Source organism: Cyprinodon variegatus, unplaced genomic scaffold (assembly GCF_000732505.1).
Source record: "Cyprinodon variegatus isolate N-32 unplaced genomic scaffold, C_variegatus-1.0 Scaffold130, whole genome shotgun sequence".
NCBI lineage: Eukaryota > Metazoa > Chordata > Actinopteri > Cyprinodontiformes > Cyprinodontidae > Cyprinodon > Cyprinodon variegatus.
In genome coordinates, this window is record NW_015150583.1 from 956,945 (window position 1) to 976,593 (window position 19,649).

The 19,649-nt window shown below is 34.8% G+C and overlaps 1 protein-coding gene across 1 annotated transcript in view; it reads right to left on the bottom strand.

The window, feature by feature from the left end:
- The window catches only part of LOC107085661 (neuronal acetylcholine receptor subunit alpha-7-like), a 42,925-nt gene that overhangs the window by 13,931 nt on the left and 9,345 nt on the right, over positions 1–19,649 (bottom strand). The window contains exons 2-5 of the mRNA XM_015376132.1: positions 12,667–12,806; positions 10,843–10,887; positions 10,481–10,590; positions 89–336 (exon numbers count right to left, since the gene is read on the bottom strand). Coding sequence (XP_015231618.1) covers positions 89–336; positions 10,481–10,590; positions 10,843–10,887; positions 12,667–12,806 — 543 coding nt within the window. The remainder of the gene's footprint in view (positions 1–88; positions 337–10,480; positions 10,591–10,842; positions 10,888–12,666; positions 12,807–19,649) is intronic.

The following is a 19,649-nucleotide window of genomic DNA, read 5'->3' on the forward strand; positions in this document are numbered from 1 at the left end:
TTAAAAGAAATTGGGGATCTTAAGTATTTTTTTGGTGTTGATAAGACTGGCCTCCATTGTTACGCTGCAGTGTAATATGCCTTCTTACCCACAAGATCCCATTCTCCATTGGGTATGTAAGTGGAGGTATCAACATCAAGATTCTGGAGGTCCAGAAGCCAGCCATTGTGAGTCCATGAGCCAAACTTTAAGTCACACTTCTGTACGTCAAAAGGGAACCAACGCACATCGATGTAACAGGTGCTCTTCAGGATGCCGGGGGGGATGTACTGGCAGTGACCTGAAGCGTTCACCAGGACATTGGTGTGAAATGTGGCATCAAAGCGCTCATCAGCACTGCAAAGAGTACAACAGGAATATGAATAGAATGATCTTTAATTTAATGCTAATGGTAAACTTAAAATTAGACATGCTGAACATCCTCTAATTGATTTCTGCATTGATTTTGTTAAGCTTTAGTGATACAATATATATATATATATATATATATATAAATAAAACTAAAAAATTACTCACTAACTAAACTATATGTTCTTCATAGCTAGTTAAAAAATATTCAATACCTAAAAAAGACTTCAAATGATTTCACATCTCTGTCACAAGGTAAAAAATGTTATATTATTGGCATATCTTAAAATTATGAGTTAAAACAATTTTTTTTATTGGTTTATCTAATGCTTGTAAAAAATAAAGATAGTAAAATTTTATTTGTATAGCTATTTCACAGATAAAACCCTAAAGTGCTTCACAAAAGGGGTAATTAAAAAATATTAAAACACATGTTAACATAAATCCTGTCAGAAAAAAAAAAATGTTTTTAGCTGCCTTTTTGAAGTAATCAATAGAGTCAACAGGATGTAGAATCCCTTACAATTTTTAACTGGCTCTGAACAGCACAGCTCCAGTGGAGGAGGGGAGATTAGCCAAGATCAAAGATGTCTTAGGGGCCCTGACCATGCATGTCCAAAAAAATCAAAGTATTTCTAAAATTAGCTTTGAAGAACTAAAGTGAAGCCAAGACAGGATTAATATTTGACCCCTGTTTATCTCTGTTAAAAGTCTGCATAATCTAAATGCAAAGCACAGCATATTTGTTAAAACAGATTAAAAGTCCATTACAATGATTCACATGTCATATCTAATAAAGCATTTAAAATAATTTCCAGCTTAAACTTAGACACCATACATCTTCAATGATAAAAAAAATTAGGCTAAGTACATTTAATGAGGATCATAAGCAGGCAGTCAGTCAGAAAAGTGAGTCAAGGCTATTGGTTTTCATTAAAAACTAAATAATAGATTTATTTATCACTATCAATATTTCACTACAGTTTGTAGCTTTTCAAATTCAAACTCCTTGTTGGATACAAACAATACAGTGAGAAAAATAATGATTTGAACACCCTACTATTTTACAAGTTCTCCCACTAAGAAACATTGAGGGGACTGAAATTGTCATTACAGGTGCATTTCCACTAAAAAAAACAAACAAAAAAAAAAAAAAAAATCACAATATATGATTTTCTTTACTATTTATTTTTATGATACAGCTGCAAATAAATATTTGATCACCCATCTATCGGCTAGAAATGTTACCCTCAATGGCCTGTTAGTCTGCCTTCAAAATATTAATGTGATCACTGGCCAGGATAAGACCAAAGTAAATGTTGTCATCTTCAAACTTTGGGAGTTTTACAGATGATAAGCAGTCGTTTGTGTAAAGAGAGAGGAGGAGTGTGAAAGGAAAAATTGCTGTTTTTTGGGGAGAAAAGATATGCCTCCCGTATCACCGGCCCGGTCAGGTCAGGTCAGGTCAGGAAGCTGGTGATCTACTGACAGGTGGAGGCTGGCACTGTGAGCTGGGTGAGCTTCAGTTTCTGGAAGGAATGTTTGGGTGGGCGGTGTTGAAGACTGAGCTGAAGCCAACAAACAGAATGCTGGTGTTTGTTCTTGGATGGTTGTTCCTCCTGACCTGCGGCACTTTCATATGCTAATAAACTATTAAAATGTCTCGTTGTTCTGGTTGAATTCTGGGTCTTCCCTTTTCTGCTCATTACATTAACACATGCTGTTTAAAGGGTTGATTGAAGCTTTTTAAAAATGATTTTCCTATATTTACACAAGTCATAATGTCCTGTGTGTATAAACCAAAAAAAAAAATACTTCTCAAGCATGGCACTAACATGATCACTCTGCACTATGGTGATATTGGAATTAATAAGAAATAGGATAAACCGCACTCTCTTACTCAAGCATTGCTTCACTATATTTAGATGAAAAAAACAAGTAGAAGGGGGCTGTTTTAGATATAAATAAAGAATGTCTTAGAAGAGCAACATAAAGGAGATTAATATCTAGATTAGGGATAGCATAGACAATCCAAGGTTAATAGAAATTATAATACTAACCTAAATGTAGACAAAAATACAAATGCATCTTTGTTCCACACCTCAGAGTAGGATCAGTCCTCAGAAGGTGTGGAGACAGGAAAGTAGGGAATGTAATTTATAAAAAGAAATTTGAGATTGGATTGGAGAAGTTATTCATTGAACTGGATTTCTACATAATTTCTATTTCTATTTTAAATTTAAATAGCAAAAATGTAGGTCCAACTTGCATACTTTGATGTTACATGGGAAAAACCTTTTTGTGATTGAGATGTTTTTCAAACTTCAATTTCTGAAATGTGTTCTTTGCTTGCATTACAAAATAAAAATAAAATAAATATAGCACCATATAAATGCACCTAAGCAGAGTAAATCCTAAAATTAGTTCTGCCATAAGACAGAATGTATACCTTGGATATGAGCATGATGTTATTTTTTGCAATGTACACATCACAGGTATTAGAAATGCTAATGAACAAGTGATATCCCTGAGAGAGTGAGGAGCCTAAACCCCACACAGACACTCATACTGGAGAGAGAGCACTGTGAAATCCTCAGAGTAGAGCCAGAGGGAACCAGACGCTGACCAACAGCGACAATGGTAGCAGTGATGCTTTCCTGCACTGTGGGACATGAGTCACCACTCATTCAGCACCTTCTGCTACGCTGCTATTCTAACGCACATCACCGTGCACACACACACACTTCTTGATTCCATGTTTTATAAGGACTTCTCATTGGCTTCCATTCGTTTGTATGAAATCATTCAGACCCTTACCCTAACCATTACCAACATATACCTAACCCAAACAAAATTCACACTTTAGACCTAAACAAAATTTGGCCTTACACTGTCCCCATAAGGTAACAAAAACAAAGAAATGAAAGCATGTCATGCCTCAAAATCTTTATAGTGACTTTGCATTCACTTCCATTTGTCTTCAAAAACTTATTTTTCATTATTTAAAAATCTTTCTTATTTTGTGAAATTTAAAAGGAGGAAGTGTTAACAAGGAGGCTTGATCTTTTCTCTGAGGCTATTTGCTATTCATAGCTGAGAGCACCTTAAGGTCACTGCCTTCAGCTCAAGGTCCAGTGAGATGTTGTCAGAACCATCCATCCATGCTTGCTATGTCATAACGCCTAAAATAAAGTGCCCCCAGAGAAAACCTCTTTGAGACATTACAGTATGTTTGACGGCTTTAGGCTGATAAAGTTCAGGAGGTACAAGAGAAAACTGGATGATCTGTGAGCAAACTATTTCCAAGTACAGTGTGATAATCACATCCCTGCAAAAGCATATCTATATGTATTTGTATCTATAAGTTGAATGAATTACTTCTATCTTAATATCTTTAAGAAAGAACAGTATGTGTAAAAGTACATGCCCCTCCTTTTAATTGAAATCTTAATTAGAAAAGCTTATGCTATGATAAACAGATAAGCAGGAATTTGTGTAGGTACTGCAACATCTTGTGTTTTCTGCAATATCTAGATCAGTCCATTCCTGTATATATAATGACGAAAAGGTTCAGGCATGACATTCAAACCCAGGTCTCTTCCTGCAAGGCAACAGCGTTAACAATTGCTGCAGCTGCAAACCAATGCAAAAGCATTTAAAAACAATTATCTAAAAATATGTGTAACCTATGTCAAACTTAGTTGTACCTTTGTGTCACCTGCAAGGAGAGATAATGTATGCTCTATCCAAGCTTGGCGTCCTCCATATGCCTTATTGATCCTCAGTCAAGTGAAACTGCTGACCACTGACATTGAAAAAGGACATCAACAGCTTGCATGGCTGTTTAGGGAAGCATATAATTTGTATGCTAGCATTTACTCTCAATAAACATGGAAACGTTATGCAAGTTCATACTCCCGGTAAACGAGGACCCAATGTGAAGTTCAGAGTTAGATATTTCAAAAATAGTTTAAAGATCAACCAGTAAAACCCTGAAGGACCTGTTTTTAATAATGCCATCCTGGATGTCAGGATACATGCTGTTCAAATTCAAATCCATAGACCATAGATGCTTCTCTCAGGCAGGAATAAGAAACAACAATCTTCCATCCTCCTTATCAAACAGAGTCACTCTGATAGGCATCAGATCAACAGCAATTACTGAACTGGAACATACGGTTTGCTAATCATACAGCAGAAAAGATGCAAACATTTGATTAGTGGCATAATTCCCCCTGGCAGTATATGCATAGACCCATAGTAATTAGTAATATAATTTATCAGGGTAGTAAGCATGGACTCAGAGTGAATAGTAAATGTATGACTCACCATATAGACCTCTTTTGCATGAATCACTGTGAGACAGTGTCTGCCAATGACTAACTAAGCCTTTATGCCAAAATAAAATTAACTAAAATGAACAAAAAAGTGTTTTTTTAGTCTGATGAAGTTTCTCAGTCATCCAGGTCATAGTCATTCCGTAAAAATTCAAAAAATATCCACTGGACTTGGTTTCCAAGATTTGAAGACGTTTCGCCACCTCTCCAAGAAGCTTTCTCAATTCAAATGTCTGGATCTGCAGTGAGTTTGAGTCTTATATAGACACAGCCTTGTATCGCTTGGAAACATGCAAATGGTAACCGATGAATGGGTCGTTTGGTTCCATCATTTTTTTAGTCACATGCTTCTTTTGATTAAAACTAAAACCCCAAATTCTTTATAATAACAATAAAAAAAACTGTCCATGTTTACTGAGGAAAATGCGTGGGGCTTGTCTAATTTTATACTTCAGAAATATAGTCCGATGTAAAGTATGTTAAAATAAAAAAAAAGTGTATGAAGAAAGCACTCAAGAACTCACTTTAAGTTTATTAACTATGGGGGACAAAAGATTCTTATCTACCATGAAAGGAAATAGCTTAAATACTCATGTGAGTCTGTACTCTCATCAGGTAAAAACATCAGCAACTGCTGTAGACAAACCTATTTAGTTCTCTAAAGTAAATTTAGTGTTGATGTCATTTTGCAATACGTGCCTGGCTCAGGGAGTAGGAGTTTGTCCTGCATTTAGTGCTTTACTGGTTAAAAGCTCCTTTAAAACTTTTGCCTTTGGGCAAGGCACTCAACAGTAGCTTACCGCCTTCAGCAGGTGAATGACTTATAGTTGCATAAAGCATTTCTTTATATACAGTGAGTGATGTGAAACCCACTCATCCTTAGAGGGTTACATTTTAATTGCACTTCCTGAACTGATCTCTGAACTGAGCTCCACTAAACATCATTATCTTCATATTAAAATCAGATCAAGGAGTAAACATAGAGTCGGCACCTGTCTGAGTAACGCTGTATACATCTGTTTTGTTATTCATCTCAGACACTCTCTATGCTATAAGGGCTCACTGATGGGCCACTGTTTAATGATATGTGATGTGTCATTACCTGTCATTACCTCATTGAACTGTTTTATTCATGAGTCTACATGCAGGAGGTAATTTTTTGCTAGGCAATAGCTATGTCCACATTTATGTTCATATTTGATGTGTATGATCAGATTTTAGGTGTGTTGACAGTTTATGGTGTGTTTTCATTAAAAACAAATTATAATGCCGAGTACTAAAAATTTCATCTAAGGGAGCTCTAAACACTCTATCTTGACTGTGAATTTAACCTCTGCCTCGATCAGTACCAGTTATACATTCATTAACCAAAATTGCATCAAACTTCTAATTGAAAAAAATTTCAAACTCTAGCTGAAAAAACATTTTTATCTTTGCAAAAGTTAATGATTCAGTTCACTACATATCCGTGGTAACCACGCAGTTCACACCAAGAATATTACTTAGAGCTTATTTTAGTAGAAAAATGGCACAAACACTTAAAAATGATTTATTATTATTGTATGGCAAACATTTTTAAAGTCCAGTGAGACAGTAAACAGCTGTCTAAACCACTGAGACAGAAAACAATAGTATATATATATATATATATCAATATAACATTTTATCTTTAATAACAATCAAAACAGATGCTTTGTTTAAACTTAATCTACATCCAGATTAATCTGTAAATAATCCCGCTGCGTCTGTGGGGTTGCTTTATGACAACTTTTTGAGTTTTAGGGTACAAAAAATCTCAAAGCAGCTCAGTGTCCATAGTCATCTGTGGGCAGATCAGAGTTTTTTCCATGTCCAGAACCTACTGAGGCAAACTGATTGTACCTGACCACTGAGTGCATATTACTAAACACTGAACTGAAAAACAAGAAAACGTTCATGATCAAATGAACATTAATTAACTACCCATTTAGCTTTCTATCTATATAAAACCAGCAAATACTGTAGCTATGCACATATTAATAACAATCTATTGCTTTTGAACATACAGACATAAAAAAAAAACATATTTTAGCATAGAATAGAATAGAAAATCCCTTTTTTGTCCCACAATGGGAACATTCTGGGAAATTAGCATCATGTAAATGTTGAAGATTCTATGTGAAGATTGTTAGCTGTCATTATCTTACCATCCCCCTTTTGCTCCCTCTGAGAAACAAGACAGTAAAAACCCAGTTTATTTTGGTTTACTTCAAGTAATAGAAAATAAATACACATAATATATAAATATAAAATTCTTCTACGGGAACAAGAACAGGGATCACACATGAAATAAGAGGGGAAATAGATTTGTTTTATTGTCTATTATATCATTTTATTTTTTTGACTTTTATCTAGTCTGGATGCTATAAGGAAAGAGTATCTAGGATATCATAATTGAGGCACCTTTATATAATTATGTGCAGTTTTTAATATTTAGACATGTTGCAATGTTTGTGAAAAGGTCAGATTTGGGTCTCATCTCAGTAGGGATTTCTGCTAATTATTCGGAAATGGACATAGAAATGTTAAAAACCTGCTTCTGAACTTTACTGATAACTTTAATTTCTACACAACAGAACCTCTTTGAGAAAAAGTACAGGTGAACCACAAAAGGGGAGGAGCAGTAAAATGTTGACACTTTCATAGTCACTATTAAATAGAATGATTAATAAAGATGAATGCCAGAAGCAATAAAATACTGTGAAAAAAGCTGATAGAATGGAGTGAATCATAGCGAGAGGGTGATTTATTAAAAAGAGAGAAGGAGGGAGATAAAAATAGATTATGATGAAAAGAGAGATCATAGGGAAGGAAGGCAAGAGTCAGAAAGGAGGGCTGGTGGTAAAAGGGAGCAATGGGGATGAGAGAGGGGTGTAAAGAGAGAGATTATAGCTTGTAATCCTCATAGGTTTTAAAGCTTTGCTTTTTAAATGTGGATTATTACTTCCCAACCTTTGTTTTGTCAATGAAATGGACATGAAGGAGTGTTTTTGTGTTTACTGGGGGAAATACAGACTTTATATGTAGAGCCTATCATTCTGGTTTTGATGCCTAGGAACTGTAATGAATGAAATTTATTTTAGGGTTATTAAAAAAAAATGCATTTATTTAAATACTAATTATGGTAATATGCTCTATCAAAGCATATAAGAGGATCTTAAAACAATTTAAATGATGTTATATTTTCAAATTGCTGATTGTTTTCTCTTTATTCCTTTTTTTCTAAGGAAAATAAGTCACACACAAAGAACATTTCTGTGCATGTGCTATTTTCATAAAAGTAAGACTTAGAAATGTTCTATATATTTACAAGATGCTACTTGCTGCCATATTTCTCAGTGTTTTAATAATCAATCCTCCCTTCAGACCTAAACTCTGGATACTAAACTGGTTGTAAACCAACTAAGTTTTTATGATCTTCCCATACTGGTAACTACCCAGCAATGTGATGCTATAGTTTCACAGCTAAATTGATTCGAGCTACTTTTAACTTTAGTTACAAGGAATTTTCTTTTGTTTTTTTGGGGGGGGGTCATTAAACAAGGTGAAAAAGTGGAAAATGTACAGGTGAACTAGTCAATAATTTCCAACTCGTTCAATTGATTAAGAACTAACATTTTATGCAGATAGCACCATGCTAATGCCAAACACTAGACGGTGGACAGGAAGCTGCACAGTTTCCATGGGTCCATTTCATGAAGCAGGTTTATTCAAATTCAGACTAAAATCCGCTCTAACTTGATCTAACCAAAACTCCGTGTTTGGTTTCACAACGGCTGCTATCAATTAGTTAAATCAACTTTAACTAGGTCCACTCAGAGTTAAGCGTTTTTGCAAAAAGTATGAAAACCCATTATCAGTGGAGCACCAATTTGACGAGTCACCATGACAACAGGCAACAGGACGTGCCTATTTCACCTCACTGGAACTGGAGATTTTAATGCAGAAATGCAAAAAATTAAATAAAAAAGGAGAATGTTTTAAAAGACAGAGAAACAGCCCAGCAGCTACAAAGGAGAGGAAAGTACCAAAGGAGAAGATTGTTGCTCCAGTTAATGTGTAAGTTTATATAAAGTAGGCTATGGCAGGCCGTTTTCACATTTATCAAAAAAGCTTTCCTCTCTGTAGTTCCATTTGTAGATCACTTAAATAAGATTCTTCCTAATTAAAATCACACTTCTGGACCTAACTCTAATAATATATTTTCCAAATTATATTTTTGTAGCAGAAACTGAATTTTAGAAAGTAAAAAAAAAATAAAAATTATACTAGTAAGAATTAAGTTTTATATACCGGTACCTAGAAATTTTTACACATTTTAAGTGGCTGTTCTGACATTTATCGGCTTGACTAAAACGTATTTATGATATCTGAAAAAAAAAATTTCATAGTTAAAATAATACAAGTTCTGACCATTAATATTTGGAATATGGAGGTCTGAAATCAATTTCTAGACATCCAGAATGTTTATTCTAGATGTGAAGAATATCATCCTGTTTGAAATGGTCGTTTAGACAAAGAAAAAATGTTTTTTTTCAGATATCAGGAATACACATACAGTAAAACTAGTACATACAAAATGGCTTGCCATCGTTGTTGTTACCGTGAAAACATTATGAGTGAGGATGAGCAATAAAAACATTGTTCTAATATATAGAAACTGTGGTTCATCTCATGCTTCCCTCCTCATGTTGATTCAGTCTCCTTTTACACAGTAAAGTGGCTGTTTGTAGCCACGCATCAGATGTTATCGTCCCAAAAAATGACAGTTATAAGCTGCTATCAGTCCCATAGAATGCCATCTGATTATGCCAGTAGGCTCATTAAGTTATTATCATCGAGTGAATCCTAATTCTAACATAAATCCTCTTCCCCTGCTGAATCAACAAATCTATTTACGTGTATTCAGAAAATAATTTCAGTAGTTCTTCATGTACTGAAAATATAACCAAATAAAAATAAAATTATCTGCATCTCGCTAATTTTAAACAAACCAAAAACAAGTAATCTCATGCCTTGTCAACTGAGTTGTAGAATCCTCTCCCTATACAATTTAATTCTCTGTGAAAAAATGCTGATCATTCCTTAATAAGATCCTTGTCAAACTGACATGCAATGTTTGTTTTAAAACCTAATGTGTCTAATGGACCTTGTGAATGATATGTATATATTTTTTATGCACAAAACTAAAACAAAAATCATACTATATCAGAAAATAAACATTATGATTCTGTAAGGAGAGCAGAGACAGAGGACGCTCTGAGTTTACTGAAGAAATCCTGCTACCGACCAGGTTACCTTTGGGAAAATGTTACTATGGTGCCTTAAACGAAGGTTGAATAAACTCTCTTTGTGAAACGGAAAAGTCAGATTTTCTCTGTTTTCAGGTTTAGACAACTTAGAGTTTTCTGTAAACCTGCTTCACGAAACGGACCCCAAATCTCCTCATATTAAATCACATAGTAGACAACGATGATGGGGTGCTGAGCTCACTCATTGAGTAGCTAATGCTCCAGGACAAAATTACTCTTTACCTACCAAGATTCTCTTTTGTAAATATATTGCATTGCACATCTAATCGTAAATTAAACCAATAAAAAAAAAAACAAGTTCTTGTTATCATGGTTTAGTAAATTCTGAGGTTTAGAGTTTCACATTTGTTTATAAACGAATAGCAAGCAATTCTAATTATCTTTCTAAATAAAATAAAAAAAACATCTTGGAAAAAAAAGATTTATCAGAGAGTACAGTCTGACCTGTTGTAAAGAAGAATGTCAGGCGTCCATATCTGGTCTGAAGGGAATCGGAGGTTCTGGACACCGGGGTAATTCTCTGGATTCCAGCTCAGGTAGACATCTGTCCAGTACTGAGAACAACAGAGGAGCTTTTACTGAAAGTTTATAAATGATGTACACAGTACAACCCTCAATCCTGTTCTTTTTAAAGAATCAAGCAGAACAAATATCTGAAAGATCACAATTAGATTTCACCAAACTTGCTCTTCATGATGTGGCAGTCATACCAGAAACAAACAAAGCCTTTAAAATAATTGTGGCTTAAAATGTAACCGAAAAACATTCGATTACTAACAATCTGTCCCCTGGAAAGCTTGACTCACCAGCTGCAGCCATGCATTGGTCATTAGCACTTGGTTTTTCTCATCCTGCACACAGACATGTGAAAGAGAAAATAAATGTGTGGTTTATCAACAATCAAGTAAACCAAGAAAAACTATCTTCAGCAAGCAAAAAAATTGATTAACAAGGGCTGTTAAAAGAAAACTAAAGAACAAAACAGAAATACTGCTGGTTCCAAAGGATGTGAGCAGTAAGTATGAACTGTAACAGCTGTCTCCACCGTAGCTTAGCACTAGAAAATAAAGCCATCTTTAAGTACTATTCAACGTTTTTCCATCAATACACAAAGTTTCAGAGATAAAAAAGACAATTTCATAAAATGCTGTACTTGTACGTTTAAAACATAAAATCTTTCTTAGAAGTCAACACAATCCCACTTTTCCACATTTTACTGCATAGAACTTTATTCCTTCACATTGTAAATTATAGCTCATTTTTATAAAGTGAGCAGCTGGGACTATGAGCAGTTAACCTCTTATATATAGTAGATATATTCGTATCATATTTATTCTTCATGAGGCCAGATTTCTCAAGGCTAAAGCGAATTAGCTGTCCAAGAGTTAATCTGGAGACCTGAGTTCAGCCTTTTAAGGCAAAATTAACAAGAGTTATTTTTTAGGTTAAACAGATGCTGCAAACTAGGACGTGTTTAGAAAAAAACTTTAGGTACAGGAGTATTTGAGAGAGAGAGGAGCTGCAACGATTCATCTAAAAGGAAAAATTCCTGGTGACAGCTGTCTGCATCTATGCAGGCATGAGAGCTTTAGTCTGTAACATGTCTGACTTTGTGCTGGTGAATCATTAGAATATCCGAGCCTCTCTCCTCACTTGGATTTTAATCACATACAGAAAAGTTAACAATTAAAAACATATATAATATAATTTTTTTAACAGTGTAAAAGCCAGTTTTGTCTCTCCATTGTGGAGATAAATATGGCCAAAATGACAGATTAGACATTATATTCTGTTACTGAGTGCAAATTTGATTAGTAATGTATAACAATGTGTGTTTTAACTGAGACAAACATTAATCTCGAGGAACCGAAAAGGCAAAGAAAAAAAGGATAGACAACTTTTAAGGCAGAATTTCAGACCTATTTTAATAATAAAAACAAACCAATTCTGAAAATAAAAATTTTCATGTTTAAGGCTGAAGCTAAAGCATAGATTACTATCATAAATTAACTATTGTAAAATTCCTAAATGCTTTTTTCAAGCATTGAATCTATGATACTGAATCATACTTGAAGTAAATAACTAAACACAATGAAAGGTTTTTGATTGTGTTGTTAATTTGGATTCATATTTATCAAAAAAAAACTTTCTGTCATTTATTATGTTATTCTGGTTTAAAAATGATAAAAATATCTATAGGCCAGTATTTTCTTTTTTTTTTTTTTTTATTCAGCTAACAATTCTGGCTCTCTGCTAATATTCTACTATCAATGCTTGACAAAGAAACATTCCTCTGTACTCCCATTATAGCAGTTTATAAAATGTGTAATAGGGATTTATTATTTTTGCATTCAGCATATTTCTAAACTAATTCTAATCTTATGATCATATATTATAAATATAGTAGTGTAATCATTAAGAATCATTAAACTTAAAAAAAACAACTATACTTCAATTTGTAATTTGACTTTCTAGGTTGCCATAAGTAATACATTAGTAGGTTTAAACACAGTAGGTTTTTGTGAGAAATTATGTAGCCATTAAAAAAATTTTCACTTTAGATTTAAACCAACCAAAACCCACAACATTGTCTCACACATCAACACATGTAAAAAAAAAAAAATTCTCACCACATCTATAATCTGTAGGAGAGTGAGGCCCAGCTCCACCTGAATAGGAGCTGAATCATTAATAACCGGTCTTTCCAGTCGATTATAGTTGGCCAGCAGCTCCTTGTATAGCTTCCTCTGGTGTTCCCCCTGCAAGGAACCTAAGTAAATAAAAGAAAAGGGATGGTGTTTGTTGCAGTATTTTATTGAACACATATATCTATTGCTTTTTTAACACAAACTGATCCAGTGTAGAAATAAATGGGAGTAGCCCTTTTTTATGGAAGTTAAACAGTAATATGATCTTTTTTAGACATTGAATTTATGAGAATTTTTAACCTGTGCAATTTTGTTTTTGAATTTGTTTCACTTTAAATTCACCAGCAAGAAAACATGCCTGTAAAATTCCACTGCAGTAATTAACAAATAAAAATAACAGCTGCAGAAATGTAACAGCCGGTATCCAGATGCAAAAATTTTACAGCAGAAATTAATTAAAAAAATATTCACCAGCTAAAATTCAAGTACAAAAATTCCGATGCCAAAATGTGTTGACCTTTTGATGACTTGAGCCAAAGCAATTTAGAGTCAATCGACTAATAGCAAATTCAAATACACTAATTTGGTCACGTGACAAACAGTATGAGTTAGCTGATGTGGTGGAGCATCTACTAGCTGTCTTCAGATATAACTTGGAGGCTGCATTGTTTTTGTTTTGTTTTTCTTTATCTGTGGCATTGCTGATTAACACTAGAGACAATAGAAACAGCTATGATGATGAAGACGAAGAAAGAACTGTGAAGAAAACTTTGCATCCAGTTTAGCTTAGATCAGGTAAATTTAATTCCTTGCTGTCATCTACCACATTAGCTGCTGATGAAAGTAAAAGGCCTATTTTTTCTTAGAGAACGGTAATAAGCTGTGTTTAACAAGTGTTATTTTATGCAAATACATGCTCTATATTGTTTTTCCTCATGTAGCTTTTAGAGTTGAAGTGCACTATTAGCTATTAAGGGGGCCGTTGTCCTTTAGGTTTTGGATATATCTTTGCTTTAACACACATCGGGCAAAGAATCAGATCATTAACAAGCAGATCTGGACAAACTGATTGCATACAGAGGAGGCAATTCAGCCACACTTTTCAAGAGAAACATCTTAAAAAGATGCAAGACACCAGATATTTCTGCCTACTGGTAGGAACAAATATCTTCCTACTGAGAAGAGAGAGGACAGGATGCTGAAGAACCAAGAGCAGCCACAGTTAAGCCTCAGATTCCACATCCTCGGTCACCTCTCCACCCCGCTCACGGACGACATGCGGACCACTTGCCCAGTCATGCAAGATGGAAGGAATCATGGTGGCTGTAGGGTTTGCTTTCCATAGGCGGTCTAAAACAGAGCTGGGCGGTTACCTCAAAATCCCACATGCTCTTTAACAGTAATAAAGTCAAGAGGCCTTTAGCTGCTTGACTTAATCTTGGTTCGGCCTAATTGTGTGTTCACACCGGACACGTTTTGGGCATCAAAGCATCTGATTTACATACAAAGTCCATGGGGGACTGGTCGAGAGGCATCTGAAAATCGGTGTATCGAAGCGATCTGGCACCTGAGCGTTCTGATGTCCAAACATCCAAGTATCTGAGCATTTGACGCTGGAGTTCAAAGATTTTTTACTCTTGCCGCTGGAAGTCGAAGCATCAACCAATCAGAAAAAAGGATCCGGAGTTTTTGGGGGGAGATAGACACTACATGCAAGCTGTGATTGATTCTGCAGAGCTGTCTAAAGGGAGTTAAACAACAAAGATTGTTGTTATTCAGGTTATTCTGATCATTATTGCTGCAATAAAACATTTTTATGAACTATGTCAAAAAGTTTATAAATAAATAAAAATGTCAAAACCTGCTGACGAAAAATACTCGTTTGAATACTCTGGTATTTGCAGTTATTATAACAAACCTACTCTTTATATTCACTTCAAGCCGCCAAAAGAGGCAGATATTCCAGCGCTGTCGGGCGGCGGTATGCTGGAGGTCTGGCGCTCCGTGTCACTACCCGATCCGTCTCCTTAACTCACTAAAGAACGCTAATACACACCTTTAAATTTTTTTTTTTTTTCTAAGACAATTTTGATGATTTTTACATATTCTCTGTTAAACTGCTTGTGTGACGTCATAATCGAACATGCTCAGAGTAACACGAAAGGAAATCATAAAACTCAAAAAGACTAGATTTATATTTAATTCCAAAGCTGGAAAAGTAGCGTAGGATTTATTTCCTGTACAGATAGGGCAAAATAAAAATGAGGGCAACCTGGATGTATTTGTGGTTGCGCATGCACAAATGAGCTGATGGTACGGATCGTGCTTCCAGGACTGATCGGCTAGTGACACTCCGAACAAGAACTGCATATTTTAGTAGGATCATAATCCAGATGAACTGACTACACAGATGATGTTTTGAGCTTGTAGCTACAGAACAGAGCAGATTAACAACCAGAGCACTGAGCATCCAGAGTGTCGAAGCATCAAAGCAACTTTACTTAGCGTCCATATTTCGGCGTTTAAGCGTTTTTGATGCCCAAAATGCATTCAGTGAGAGTGCACAATCATCAAAAGGTCAACACATTTTGGCATCTCAAATTTTGCATTTAAATTTCTGCTGGATACATTTTTGTATTTGAACTTTTTAGATGAATTTCTGTTGTCAAATTTTAGCAGCTGATTTTTTTATTATGTGAATTTCTGCAGTGAAATGTTTACAGGCAACATTTTTTGGTTCTGAATTTAAAGTAAAACAATTGAATACATAATCGGATACGTAAAAAAAAAAAAAATCAGTGTTATAAATCCAATGTTTAAAAAAAGGTCTGAATCTAATGAGACAGAAAAAACACTAGTTTTCTTCTTTTTATAAGGTTGTATTTTGCAATTATTTTCCTTTCCATTACCTAATTATCTGTAAATGGAAATGTACAGATGTAGCTGTAAAAAAAAAATGTTCTTTTTTCCGAAGTCCTTCAGAATTTTTGGGGGGTTGTTTTCTGTTCGTTTTTATTTGAAGAACACTGTGGCTAAATTCTAATCGGGAAAACGATTTTAATGGATGTTTAACCTTTTATCCTTTGCTGACATTGGCCTTCAAAAAAAACAAGAAAAAGGAAAATTTTTTTTTTTTAAAGAGCTGCCACTAACTGTACTTCATCTATAGGGGATAAGCCTGGATGGGTTTGGTTTTGATGTTATATTTCTGAAAATCCAAGGTAGGGATGATAACTGTATATGTTGAGGCTAAGGGGTTTTGTTGCATAATGAATAAATAAACATGCTGACATTTGCACTTATATTTGCTGACTGTAACATGTACTAGAGTGCAGAGTGGCAGGACTGAGAGTTAAAATAGGTTACTATCTGGAGTTATGAGGATGATGTGTTAGTTGACCCAACATCCATCACCCCTATAGATCCTGTTTTGCATAACTTCCCATAGATATTTAGCACTGTCACAGAGACACAAAAACTACTTGCGTAAATATCCAAAGTTTTATCATATATGCCTATGAGTAAAAATAGTGTGAAAAGAAATGCAGCTCAAAATTGAAAACATACTGCATTCTCTTCTGGTAGTTCAACAGTCATGATAAAGTTTAAGCATGTTCATTCAGTTTTTAATTATCAACAGACAAAATAACAAAATAGAATGACATTAGTAAATTGCGCAGATATATGTTTGGAAAGGAATATATAAAAAAAAAATACCCAATTGCCCATTAGTTAAAAGTAATATTTGACTTATTCAATGTAAGCAAAAGCTGATGTTATTGATTTATCAGCAAGAAATTTGTCTATAATGATGTTTGCTTATACATTTGGAAACTGTCATAATCTCGGTTTGACAAAAAGCTGCAGCAGGGTTTTTGAGCAAACCTTGGACATGGTATGAAAATTTTAACAAGCACTCTTTACAGGTCCCTCCTCCCTACTCTCCGCTGTGCTACAGCACTCATTCCACAACCCCTGCCCCACGGTGGAACTCACTGTGAACCCACTTACTAGTTAACATGGCTACTGATGATGGCAGACAAAAATCTATGGTACAATTATTGGTAGGAAACAACCAACAATGATATGCTTTATTTAGATGCACAGCTGCAGCAGGCTGGTAATCTTGAGCTTGGCAGACTGTTTCGATAGATGTGTTTAAGCAGCGTTTAAACTGCTAAGACATACCTTTTGTGTCCATATTTATCTTATTGGTGCTAACCACTTTCCTATGACTCTGTTAGTCCCGCCTTGTAAATTGTACTCTACTCGCTCCTTTCCAGAGTGTTTTGTGTACGTTATTGCTTTAATGCAAGTCCTAATTCCATAAATACCATGACCCTTTTTTCTGAAACCACACATTTGTTTTCTAACAGAAAAGAAGACAGCTTTTGATTCAAGGCCAGCACCTAGTTGTAATTTTCTGTTGCTTCCATAAGATCAAATTTTTAACCTTCAATTTCTGTGCCAGTTCATTTAAGCCTAGAAAGACACTTGTTTGGTTAAGCTCTGTTAACACTTTGTTATTCATGTAGATTTGCATACATTAACAAAATGCACTATGTGAGGTGTACAACACACCCTTGATGAAAAGACCTACAATCCTTCCTGCAAAATACCAGTCATTAGACATTCTGTCAATAAATTGTGGACAGTAGAAACCAGCCAGCTAAAATAAAAAGGATTCAATTGACATACAGCTAGCATGAATTGGAAAAAGGGCAAAGGAATAAAAAGATAGCAGTGAAGCTGTGAAGAAAAATGTGAAGAGACATGTGCCTTTGGCCTGCATGCTGCTGATTGGTCCATTAAGATCATAATGAAGAGAGTTATAGCAGGAAGGAGCCTAAGGTCAGAAACAGACGAGCTATGAAATGCTGCTGAGCACAACAAAGTCTCTGTGAATGTTTCTATGAAGCCACACCAGTGCTCTGTGAAAAATGGATTACGACCTTTTCAGAGATGCAAACAGATATTTTTGCTGTATAATTTCTTGGTCTGCCGGTAAACATGGTTGGGTTTACAATAATTAACAAATCCTCAAGGCAGTCTCTGTTTGAATTCTGCAAAAATACTAAAGAATTTCAAACTGACCAGACGGAGCAGTCATAAATCCGAATAGTAGAACATTTGCACAGACACATAAAAACAAAGTATAATGGAGCCTCATCAACAGCTGTTATCCCACCGACGTCATTCTTATGTCTCTCTTGTGTTTTATTACTTTGATATGTGAACTGGGGGCCAGAAGAAAAGAGCTAAACTAATAAAGTCAGTGAAGAAGAATTGAAAACTCGGTCTCTAAAGCTGCTTGTATCATACCAATGGGAATTAAGTACTGAAATAAAATAAGCTATGATGCCAACTTTAATTCAAAAACAAAACATGTGCTTTATAAACTCACTAGGAAGGCAAGGATTTAAGAGTGTTTAATCACCCCAATAATTAAGCAAATATTACAAACTGGCAAAACCAAAATTAAAAATGAACAGAGCCAATAAGCTACTAAGGCAAAGGAGACAAAAATAACTTTTCTATTGATTTCAGTGCTTTTTCAGTTTAATTTGACCTTTCAAATAAACGAAAAACACTGACACACAGGTATGTATTTACAAAACCAATAGAGCCTAATAGGAAGCAAACAGTCTAAGTCAATAAAGATAAAAAGTTTTAACCACAAGGTTTCTGTTAAAGAATCACCAAATCCATTTATGCTCAGATTGGCATATAACGAACTATTGCAGTTGTGATTCCTAACTGTTCAGAAAACATGTTCATTAACTTAAAAATTCTATTCACACCATGGAGGACCAGTATTTTCATCAAGGCTTCTATTTCAGCTATGTGGGCACAACCTAATGAATAGAAGGTTGGTGTGTGATGGGTACTGTCGAAAAATCACTTTCTAAAAATTGGAAAGTTTGTCCAAGAACCTCTGTAAAGAAATATTAAAAAACAATTATGAATCCATAGGGAAAATCTTTGGGTTAGACAAGTGACTTCAATTTATTTTTCTTTTTAAAGTTAGTTCTGTCAGCTAAATTAACATTTCAATAGTGATGGAAAATTTTTAACATTCTGCCCAAATGAGTACAGATTTCACCAGCTGTATGTAACATGGATGCCAAGCATTACTTCCCTATGCTAATCTGCTGCTACATATTGCCAGTCAGCTGACTGATCAAAGCCTCCTCTGTTTTTTCATCAGATGAAAGAGAGATAAATTTGGCTGTGTAGAAACACAGATTGGAAAAAAACACAGTCATGGAATAGAAATGCGAGAACAACCTTTTATTACTTTTTACAGTAGAACATCAGTTTAGCAGATAACTCAGGGCACTATTGCTGTTTGGTTATTTTAAGGGCACAATGGCCATAAGTAAGTGTTCTGAAAAAGAAGCATTCTCAAGGTTGGGTAGAAGTTGCTGGAGGACCCAAATGCAGAGATGAGGAGGCAGGAATGGGTTCTTTCAGATTTAATCAAAATCCCAAAGGCAACAGAAGCAAAGTCCAAAAACAAAATACCAAAAACCAGAAAATCCAGGAGAAGTCATGGAAAACACACATGGGAACAAAGAAATGACGAGAAACCAACAAACAGTAACTGAAGAAGAGGAGTATAAATGGGAGACTGAACAAAGTCTAGGCTGATCAGCAGACAAGGAACAAGTGTGGATGGAAACATCTAGAAGGGAGCTAGGGAAGGAAACTGACAGGGGGGGAACAGAGGGTAAACAAGAAATAAATACAAACTCAAAAACAACTAGAATAACACAAAATGGAAATAAACCAATGAAAACTCAAAGAGAAAACCATGATAATCATTGTAATACTACTACTACTAAAACTATGTTTAATCTATGTTTAAAATAAATATATTTTCACAAAATATTTTTGTTTAAAATTATCTAAACACAGCAAAAAAAAATCTAGGATAACCTATTAGAATCAAATCTTAGCAAACA